Source organism: Perissodus microlepis, chromosome 1 (genome assembly GCF_051167445.1).
Source record: "Perissodus microlepis isolate ML-2025 ecotype Zambia chromosome 1, ASM5116744v1, whole genome shotgun sequence".
In the NCBI taxonomy this organism is placed as follows: domain Eukaryota; kingdom Metazoa; phylum Chordata; class Actinopteri; order Cichliformes; family Cichlidae; genus Perissodus; species Perissodus microlepis.
The window spans coordinates 26,724,590-26,736,069 of record NC_140461.1 but is presented as its reverse complement, the minus strand read 5'-3'; the positions used below and the strand labels follow the sequence as shown (position 1 = coordinate 26,736,069).

Sequence of the window (11,480 nt, the reverse complement as noted above, 5' to 3'; positions counted from 1 at the left end):
TAAACACAAAGGTCAGGCTTAAAAAAGAAAACGGCAACTGAAAAAAAGAAAGCAATATTCCCAGGAACGTCAGTGGCAGCAGACGTACAGATTCAAAGACACCTGCTAGTGCTAAAACTGGGAGCTGTGCTTCACCCAGCCCTGATAAAAAGCAGGTGTTTCCCTCCTTATTAAAATCTGCAGATTCTGTCAAGCACAGAGCAACAGCGTGTAATCCAGTAGTCATTTCATTTAAGCAGTGCTGTGCCCTGTTTGGCTGTTTGCAGATCTTTTGAGGTTTTATGATCTGCTGCTCATATTACATTGTATTTAATCCCATCAGATAGAGACATTGTAAAATTCAAGGAACACTTTGGTGCACAGAGCCATTGATGGTGAATTTATTCTTTAATTAGTGCGATTAACTGTGAAAGGTGCAGCATGTTTTAAGGAGGTGAGTGAGTCATACTGATTTTAAAGATAAGATCTCCCCTTTTCTACTGGAAAGAGTACTCTTGCATTGTCAGCTATGGAGATTTCAATAAACTGAGCTGTGGGCAAAGGTGAGAAAGTACCCTATCTGCATGAAGTGATGAACAAAATATTTGACTTCAGCATAAAAATGTCCCAAGCAGGAGAATTTAACATGATAATACCCACTGTGAATGAAGACTTCCTGGTTCTGGTTCTTCTTGGTACCTGGCAAACATGTTAAATTACTCTACAGCATAGGTGTCAAACTCTGGCCCGCGGGCCAAATTTGGCCCGCAGCCTAATTACATTTGGCCCGCGAAGCCATACCAAATTACTATTAGAGCTGGCCTACTGGTATTATACAGCTAATATATATATTGTTTAGTATTAAGCTTTGCTTGTTCCATATTCAGTTTTCCAGCAAAACTTATTTGAGTCCATAAGAAAAGATTCATTCTTAAATCTGGAGGAAGATTTTTTTTTCAATAAATATTAATGTTAGCCCGCGACTTTGTTCCAGTTTTGAATTTTGGCCCACTGTGTATTTGAGTTTGACACCCCTGCTCTACAGCGTACATCGGACTCTCTTGAAGCATTTGCACAGATGAAACATGACATAATCAGAATCTGCATATCAGTGGAAGATTGAATCAAAAGCAAGCCTTGGAATCTTTGCTAGTAGAGACTGCCAAGGCCCTCTTACCCTGCTGACATGCTGTGCCACTGCTTAGAGCAGTAAGACCATTTGGAGCCAAATTCACCCAATCTACTTATTCATAAACGTGACAATTTGCAGTGTTTTGAAAGGAGCATTGCAAAAAAAATTGGCATTTAAAGGAAGATACAAACAATCAATTGTTTGTATTTCACATAAGAAAAATCACACAGCACACCACCAAACCAAAATGTCACAAAAAACTAATTGATAATTTTTTCCCCACGCACCAGACATAGTGGAATTGGCTCGGTTTGTCCCCAGTATACCTTTTTTGCTTTCTTCTGACCACTATGCTAGGGCCTTCATATGGGTCTGAGTTTTCTCCAGAATCCAGCTCAGACTGACTACTCTTTCTTTTCAAATGTTTATCTATTGCTAATAGGTTTTGTAACACAGTATGACTATTATGTAATTTCTTCTTTATCTTCTTCTTTTTTACTGGAAGTTGGCAACCCATTTAATTAAAGCAGGTAGTTGTACTGCCCTCTAGTGGAAAAGAATGTAATTGTTCTACCTGTTACGCTGATTGCTTAGAGTACTAACCAGGTGGATCCAGATAATCTTCCACGGCGCACCTAGTCAGTAGTTGGGATACACTGACTTAGAGGTTAAAATGAATGTATTAAAGGGCGTTTCTAGAAAGAAAACCCAATGCTGTCTCCGGGAAACCTGAAGCTTGTTTTCTAACGAAGCAAGAACAAGAACTTCACTTCAAAACAGCTTTTTTGTGTCCTTGAGCAGCTGCTGAGACAACAGCTCAATAACTGCACTTGAAAAAAGGTTGTTCATTCACAACCCCAATGCAAACTGACAGCTTAATCAATTTTGCAAAGAATGAGGTGATTGCACATGTGCTATGTGTTAGAGGCCTGTCCTCACTCGAGACTGAAACTGCTGCATCTACTGAATGCTGGTTTGGGGAAAGTGAATTTAACTGCAAAAAAACCTATTGTGTATTTTATATTTGTCTTTAATTTAGATAACTTTGTAGAAATTTACCCGTGACATCCATTTTTCCATTGTTGATGACTGTCATATAAATAAACATCTCCATTTGTGTGATATTTGACATACTGTCTGTTATCTGACGTCCTATATATGTGCATCCAGATAACCTCCATCATCTCTAACAGTGTTTAAATTAATCAGACAGAAAACAAACACAATTTCTCATTTGTAAATGTGGTTATTTATGTGTTACTGTTGTTGTTCAGCGGATGTATTGATTTTCAGTCGTGCACACCAGTTTTGTCTCCTACATGTTTTAGGCAGCGTCAGAATTGATTTTGCACTCATCACAAAGAGTCAAAATGCCACGATGTTTGAATGTCATCGCGTCTCACAGTTCAGGGAAACGAATTCATAAAGGTCAGTTCAGCTACACAGAGTTTTGTCTCCCCCTTGCTGCAGAATTTGATCGATGACTTTTTCCTCACTCATCTGTTTTAATTGCAGAGAAACATAATTGGAAACAGCTATTTTTGCACTTTTACAAGCAAGCATTAATTCACTAATTTCCTTCTAACTGAATCCATTAAAATCCATTAATTCTTACTTCTCGAAAATATTAAATGGATATGAGAGAAGTGTAGAAATTTCATATCATGATGAACTTAAAGCTACAACACTGAAACAATGACAGTGATGATTTAATTTCGACTAAAATGATGTGAATATTTTGTGTGACATTATTATGCATTATTTTACCTGAAATTTGAGCAGATTTCTTGAACTAATTCAAACTTCTATCTTCTGTTCTTCCAATCCTGTCCAACATTTTGGGCACAACAACCACTTATGTAAAAGATTCAATATGTAAGTATTCATTGTAGCAATGCAGAACTACAGTATTCTATATACATACTCATTTCAATTATACCTAAAATTAACTTTTAAACTCAAATAAAATTTATTTTTTAAAAAAAACTAAATTTAGGGTCTAAGGAGAAAAACATGTGTTAGCTGGTCAGAAACAGGTGCACTGCAAAATCTAATTTTATTCCCAGAACTTAACTCATTGTCTTTGAAAAACTAAGTACAATTTGCCTAAGGTGACTAAGTTAGATCAACTTATTCATTCTAGGGATGTCAGTTTATTCAATCTCTTATCTTACCTGAAGCTCAAGGTGTTCAGCCATATATAAGACTCACATCACCGGCCAAAAGAAGGGATTGGTGCTACATCATTGACTCCCTGAGGTGAACAAAGTGAAAATAACTAAATAAAGCGCTGTTGTTTAAAAGATTCAAGATTCAAGATATGGTGCATTAAGTGTTTGGAAATAATCTGTAATTTTGTTAGAGTGCAGCACATTGTTGAACAGAGAAAGGTTTTTGCTTCTGCATGAATGATCTTTCTTTCAGAGAGTCGGGGCATCACAGTATTTCTTCATTTCTTTAACCTTTTCATTAATTTACTGGGTCCGATACAGTACAGAGGTGAGCAGTAGACATTGTGATATTTTAAAAGTTAAGTCACATTTTAAAGATTGGTTACTGGATTTGTGTCACTGATCGATCAGTCAACTATCAGGTAAAAATGTACATGGAATTTGAAAATGTGTCACTCTTTTGTTACAGGAGGACTAAAGGAGTGAGTTCATCAATTTTGAATTTTACTGATTTTACAGACACAGTTCATGTTAAAGGATACTGACATCAAGTCAGACAAAAAGGAAACATGATGACATTTGACAGTTTTCACATGTGCTTGTCTTCTAACACTTAACTATAACAAGGTGGCCAGCCACATAGATCGATACAGATTTCAGTGAACGGATGTCACACCTACACAAACGCAGACCTTGAAGCTGAGTGAAAAGTGTGACGAGTTCAGGAGAACTCAAAGTGTTCTTCAGGCTCTGTTCATAAATCGACGCTCTTAAAACAAAAGAAGAGGAGGAAGATGAAAAATGAAAATAAAAAATATAAGTTAGCTTGAGAATGAGTTGTCACTAGATCACAGTAGTAGTGCGCAAACACTACATCAGACCTGTTACCACTGATACTCTGATGAGACTTCAGTAAAGAGTAGATGAATAAGCAGATGCATCTCTCCTTTGTCTTTTCCTATTTCTTAAGGACATGACTTTCAGATAATGTTCATCTGCTGCAGATAGTTTTTCAGGCCTTACAATTCTTCTTTTCCCCTCCATTTGCCTATTTCCTTAAAGTTTTTATGAACATGCTGCAAGCTATGATGGGATATGCCAAGTCTTCAGCTAATAGCACTTAGATGCCTTTTTATGCTTGAATAATTCATAGGTCGGTGTTAAGTGGCTTAAGAAACAAACAACAAAACCTTCGGTCATATACAAGGACGAGAATTAAAATGAGTGAAAAATCAGCCAAAACTTCGAAAGACTTTCCAAAAGCCTAGAGAACGATTGCTCGGGATCGTTTTTTAAAAAGCTGCAAGAAAGTGTGACTTTTTGAGAGCAAAGTATAAGGCAATGAGAGGGGTTTTAGACTTTTGCACAGGCATGTATGAGGAGGACAGACGTGACCGTGCAGATGACGAAAAGAGCTTTCAGAGGTGGTTAATTTGCCAAAATAAACTTTTCACTAAACTATTATAAACTGTTTATTAAAGCATGTCTCGATGTGGTCAGCATCTTGGGAAAGCCATGCACACTAAAACACCAAGATTCATATTTTCAGGCTTGAAAAAACCACCGTGGAAATTTAACAGCAGTTAGATTTTTTTAAGCTTGTAAACCCAGTTTTTCTACATTCAGTGAGAACAGGAGTGAGAGCCAGTGGTTGAATTACAGTTAAAATTTGTACCAAGTTAATTGAATTGCACTACTTAAATTTAACCAGAGCGCAGCGGTAACTAAAAAATGAACAGAAATCATTTTGATGGTGAAGAAAACCCCTTGTAAGACTGCACAGCTCATTAAGATGCAGGCTGTTCTGCAGGATTTAGATGTACATTTCCAGATGAACAATCAACAGAAACAAAGCTAACAGAGAGTAAAAACTGCAGAAAAAAAAAACAGGAACAGGAACAGCTCATGGCCCAGACCATGCCTCCTTATCTGCCAAACATGGTGGTCTATTTACACTTTGGACACATTGTATACAGCTGCAAATGGAACAGACACGCTGGAATTTATTGATAATTTCACTGCTTACAGAAGCAGCAAGTCAAACAGCAACAGAGGAACAGGAGGAGATGCTGGGAGGACATCTCACCATTTGGCAGAACATTTAACATACAACAAATAACCCGAGAGCTATTTAGGGGAGCCTCCAGATCGTAAATGAAAGTGTGCATCCGGATTTGGTCTGTATCTGTATCTGACTTTCTCCATTATTTAACTGTTAAAGTTAATAACCTATTTACATTTGAGACTCTTCACCGAATGAGCCTGTCTGTACAGATGACATGTTAAGTAGGGGGTTAAGACCATGCAGGACAGAAATTTGGCAAAGTGCTCAAACCACAACTAAACAAACACTACAGGCAACATCTTCTCCCACTGTGAAACACCAAATTAGGACATTGGGATGTGACATGCTGATGGTAAATCTAATTACGTGACAGTACAGAATAATCATGGCCAGTGAGCACACTGGTGTAGAAGATATGTGGCATATACAGGGTCAACAGGACTAAGGGCTCTGGTTTTGAATGAGTTTTATCCTATTGTAAGAGAAAAGTGATCAATACACGATAGTCTGACAAATTATATGACATTTTTGAAATTTAACTTGCCCAAGAAATGCATTTAAATGCAAAATTACATAACAAAAATATCGCTGTGGATTGTGCTGCCAAATACCACAGGTGTGGATTTACATTCACTGTTTACTACTCACGATGCCAAATGAGGCAGTTAACATTCAAAATACATTTCTGAGGGTGAGCATCACAGCTGTATTTGGTTTGTTCAAAGTTTTACATATAAATCAATGGGGCTGCATACGGATTACATAGGATAAGCTTATTTTTAAAAACAAAATAATAGCAAATGCATACAATACTGTTTAATGTGTCAACGTTTCAATAGCTGTTTTCCCGTTTGTGGTACAGTGGTTGAAACATGTAGCTAACACACAAAAGATCCCTGGTTCAAACCAGGAGGAGACGCAAACAACCTTGGGGAGTCACAAACTAGTATGCTTCTACTACCAGACTCAAGCCTGGATAAATGGTCTGCTTCATTCCCTTTGGGAAATAAAGCTTGAGATATTTCTCAAGAAGCAGAACATTTATCCAGGCTTGAGGTTTTTCTCACCCTCTTGTGGTATTTTCCTTCGGGAAATAAGGGAGAAGACAAAAGTACCAGATATATCCAATTACACAGTGCTGGTGTTGTTTCTAATTCATCATATTAATTAAAATGATTGGCCAACCAATCAGTCATGTTGCTGATGACACAGCAACATGAGACAAGGGAAATAAGAGAGAGAGGAAACAACTCTTTTGTTCCTCTCCTCTATATAAAAAAGCAAGTCCACTAAGTCTGTAGGAAATGAAAAGGTCACATTTTCACTAGGGACCGTTTCTTTGTCATTAAAAGAACAGGACACTGTTGAATTATTAGTTCAAGATTCGCTTTTGTTGAATTCTGGTGTCTTTAAGCTAACTTTGCCCACGTATTCTCCTTTTCAGATTTTCATTTCCACTGTCACCAAGTGTTTGCTCACAGGAGCTAAACTGAATGTTGGGGTTTTCCTTCTAGTATTGCAGGGTCGTTACCCAGCAATGCAAACCGCTTTGAGGTGTTGTACTGTTGTGAATCGGCCCTGTAAAATTCAAACTGAGTTGCACTGAATAACTGTTCGCTTCCTATAACAGTTATAGAAAACATTAATATATTGTGTAAATTTCTTATTTAAGGAAAATGATTATCCTACGGTGGCCCTGAGAGGCCAAACGGACTGCAACTTAAGAAAACACCAGCAATAAGAAAAACGCTGCAAAAGCACACAAAACACAACGGAAATAGGAAAAAACTGATTTCCAAAAGCACAAGGGAAGTGTTTCTGGGGAGACAATAACCCAACAGACCAGTTGCAGGAACCAAAATATGCTAAGAATTGCACTGGGAGACACTTAAAAGAAGTGAAGGATTTATCAGTTTTGTGAGGAAAGAAAAGATGAGAGGTAAGTGTGTTAGCCTAACTATTAGCCTAAAAATCCGTCATCAGTATTATATGAATCATGATAAAACACACCTACCATGTTTTGGGTTCCTGCAACTGGTCCGTCGGTTTATTGTCTCCCCAGAAACACTTTCCTTGTGTTTTTTCCTATTTCTGTTGTGTTTTGTGTGACAGTTAACAGTTAACAAAGACAAATATTACACACCGCAAAAGATTCAAGGACATCAACAAAAGATTGATTGAATTGACTGTGTAGATGTGTAATGTTTTTCGAGAAGACATCACTATTTGGGCTTATTGTATCATGTGGAGAACTGAAGCCACAAGAAAACCACACAAACATATGTTACATGCATGATGCAGTTCACTTTCACGCTCACACACAGTCCTCCTGACCGAGCTGCCTACCATTAATGATGGTCATAGAGTGATTTGAGCTGCGGACAGAAGTCACACGTGTACTGTAATGTATCGGGCTCTGTGAGTGTTTGATGATGATGCGACAGCAACAGCACAGGTGCTGGTTGAACTGCTTCTTGAAGGATTTGCTCAGCAGATAGAGGGCAAAGGGGTTCAGGCAGGAGTTGGTGAAGGCCAGGATACGAGCTACAACGCTGCAGACGAAATGAAGCAACGAGGTGTCCACCTGGCAGGCGAGAAAGAGATTAAAAGATTCGATTTGAGGTATCTAAAAATATTTTTAAAAAAAACCTAAATTCATCTGACTTGACTCTTTTTAAAAAGATCTACTTTATGTGAGCCAACAGGAACAGATTTCTCATACACTCCAAAACAACAATTTCTATTTAAATAGCATATTTTAAATCAAAAAGCGCTGACGGCATTTTCAGATCAGGGATGGAACCAAAATTAATAAATCAATGGATATATCAGATAACTTTGTGCAGAATAGATTTTTTTAAAAGTTGAGATATGTTCCACTTACAATACACAAAAAGACAGAAACATATAAACTGATTTGCACTGTTACAACTCATCCACCTTACACACAGTGTGTTAGATGGATGAGTTGTGCAAATACTGCAATAGCTGCACCCGTTTTGCACATGCTCTTCTTTGTTATTCAGATATTTATTAGTAAGTGACTTTTAAATATATATATATATATATATATATATAGATAGATAGATAGATAGATAGATAGATAGATAGATAGATAGATAGATAGATAGATAGATATTGGGCTATTTCTTACTTCTTGTATTGTCTATTTTTGTTACTGTTTGTACTGGAGCACTGTAACCAACAATATTTCTCCTAGGGATCAATAAAGTATTCTGATTCTGATAAAAAAAAAAAAAAATAATAATAATAATATTTGCCTACCTGGGAGTAGTGATAGGAGCGGTATAAGTATATAATGTGACTGGGTAGCCAGCATAGTGCAAACAGACCAACAAACACCAGCACTGTCTTGGCCAAGCGTTTTCTTGATTCAATCTGCTGTTCACATACAAAAAACAAAATGTTTAGATTAATTCAGATTTTGAGGACCATTACAAACATTTACAGGGGAAATATATGGTACATTTTAAAAGACTACAAACATGGTAGAAATACATTTTTTTCCAGTATGGAGAATTATTCCCCTAATTTTTTGCTTTGACTGTTTTTGTTTCCTTGGTAGCGTAATAAAGACAACAGACAAGCAACGATCATTTTTAAGTTGGCAGTAAATTTCTAGTGGGGATTCATGTCATAAGAATAACCCAAACTGATCTATAGCTTGCCAAGTAACAAATTTAACACTAGCCTGTCGTCTTGCATGCACATTTCCCTCCACTGGCAGGTTGCAGGTGCTCCTCATCAGGCTCTGAGCGATGAAACTGTAGTACACAGATATGACCAGCAGTGGTATTATGTAGAAAATGAGGAAAGAGGCCATGGAGTGAATCTGAGGGTGCAGTTCAACTCCATGGGGATAAGGAGCACAGGTAACAAAACTCTCATTAGTGGAGGTGATGTTGAAGGTGTGGAGGTCAGAGAACACAGCCTCCGGTATTGCCAGGATCAGGGACAAGACCCAGATAAGCAATGCTTGCAGGACAATGCTGGTAATGGAGGTTGATGTTTGAACATCCAAGGGTCTTACAATGGCCCTGTACCTAAAAGACACAGACAGAGGTAAATTAAACACACACACATGCACGCGCAGTTAGACAAGGAGACAAAGAGACCTTGTGTGTTCTGTAGAGGCATGCAAGGCAGTCAGTGCTTTCTAAGTGAAATCTAAAAGTAGACATTAATTAAACCTACCACATCCTTGCATCTAAAACAGGGTTTTGTCCCATAAAGCATGTCCCATTGCTGTTTCCATCAAAGTACGTTTCACGTTAATTCCATCTTATTGACTAGTGTTCCTTAATAGTGACTGACTCAGACCAGTTTGGAATCTACAGCTTCTTTTGTTTTCAAAGGTGTGTTCCTGTCCCATTAACAGTCTGGAGCTGGGAAAACTCAGAGGTCAGCAGCTTTTTTTTCCTTGTTATTTGCATATTTGCATACGGTGAATGAATCTCTTGTCTTTGACTGTTTATGCTCTCAATGGTTTGAGACACCTGCTTCAGATGCTACCAGTACATTCGATGGGCATTATCATAATCAGCACCATAGATATCAGTCTGCTCTTGTACACAAGTGCAGATGTGACATTACCATCTTTAAAGCTGAGATTTCACTTTCTGAAAAATGCAGTGTGAACAAACTTTCTATGTAAAATCCTTTAACATTCTTTATTTAAAGAGGAGTGGAGAAATGATGTCTAGGAAATGTGCAGCAAAATGAATTGATTGTCCTCGCATACTTACATTCAAACATGTAAACAATCGTGTTTCTTGTCAAAGATACGTTTAAGGTATTTTTTTCCTCTATCAGGTTTAGGATTGCATTATAGGCTATTCAGATAACAAACTCTTGAAGCACAGGATGCACAGGAACATTATAGGTGCAGCATTTATGTTTTTCACCAAAAGCCGAAACTTAGAACATCTTTTAATTGCTTTACGAAGCTGTACCAGTGACTGTTATATATAATAGCAAAAGTTTCCTAATTCTAACTAATACATTTATAGCAAATAATTATGATTGTGTAGCTATTGATTGCATTTATAGCTTTACACGTGGCAACAGACCAGAGCAGAAGCTCTGTCATGCGTAATTTTCCGAGGATCGATACACAGGTAAATATCTACTTAGACATTAAGTTTTTACGTCCTGTGGTTTCAATAGAAGACATACAGTCGTTTAACTTCTTTATGGATGCTGCTTTAAGTTATCCTTAGTTATGGTGAGGTACACTGGTAAAAACCTACCTGTCAGCGGACAGGGCTGTGAGAGTGAACACAGAAACCCCAACCGAGGTGAGCTGGATGAAGGGGATGACTTTACAGCCCAGTCTGCCGAACAGCCACTCCTCTGACAGGTAGCGGCTGGCATCCACCGGAGCGCAGGTCACCAGCAGTAAAACATCCCCGAGCGCAAGACTCGACATGAAGAGATTCGGCACATTTCGGACGGATTTGGCAGAGCAAAACGTCTTGATGAGTGTGATGTTGCCGATTAGCCCCAACACAATGATTACACCGTAAACAGAAGCGATGGCTACACCGGTGTACAACATCGTCTGCGCCGGGGTTGGAGGAGAAATGAGGCTGCGCGACGCGTTTGTATGCTGATGCTCCATCTCCCCCACCGTCAAACCAACGGACTGTTCCAGAGATAATTTGGGATAAATGTTTAAACTCTGAGATATGACAACACGTCCTTTCAGGGTTTCCAAAAAATAAAACAACTGGAGAAGTTATCGTGATATTTTGATGACGTGTGCAGGTCTCAAGCGGCCACCCGGTGCGCTTAGTGGAACTCAAAGTGCACCAATATTAAGTGTGTCAGTGGTATTTGAGTTTAGAGAGAAAGCCTGAAAATGAAACACACAAAAGAAGCAAAAAAATCTATTATTTCACAGTTACATTTTTCTCTAAAGGTGGATCAAAATAGAAAGACGTTTTATAATTGTATAACTTTAAGTATCACTAAAATAGTCTTGTCTATGTATTTACTTTATGAAGCACGGAGGGTATGTACTGTAGAAAACATGTAAACAAAGGTCATATTAAGTCTGTTTTTACACTATAGATAGATAGATAGATAGATAGATAGATAGATAGATAGATAG

At 37.9% G+C, this 11,480-nt stretch overlaps 1 protein-coding gene across 1 annotated transcript; it reads right to left on the bottom strand.

The window, feature by feature from the left end:
* Positions 1–3,916: 3,916 nt before the first annotated feature.
* On the bottom strand, positions 3,917–11,059 carry LOC146393947 (gastrin-releasing peptide receptor-like). Its single transcript, XM_084924476.1, has 4 exons — positions 10,618–11,059; positions 9,060–9,411; positions 8,633–8,746; positions 3,917–7,931 (listed from the first exon to the last, which is right to left on the bottom strand). Exons 1-4 carry the CDS (start codon positions 10,986–10,988, stop codon positions 7,662–7,664), a joined length of 1,107 nt encoding a protein of 368 aa, XP_084780602.1. The 5' UTR covers positions 10,989–11,059; the 3' UTR covers positions 3,917–7,661.
* Between the last annotated feature and the right edge of the window lie 421 nt (positions 11,060–11,480).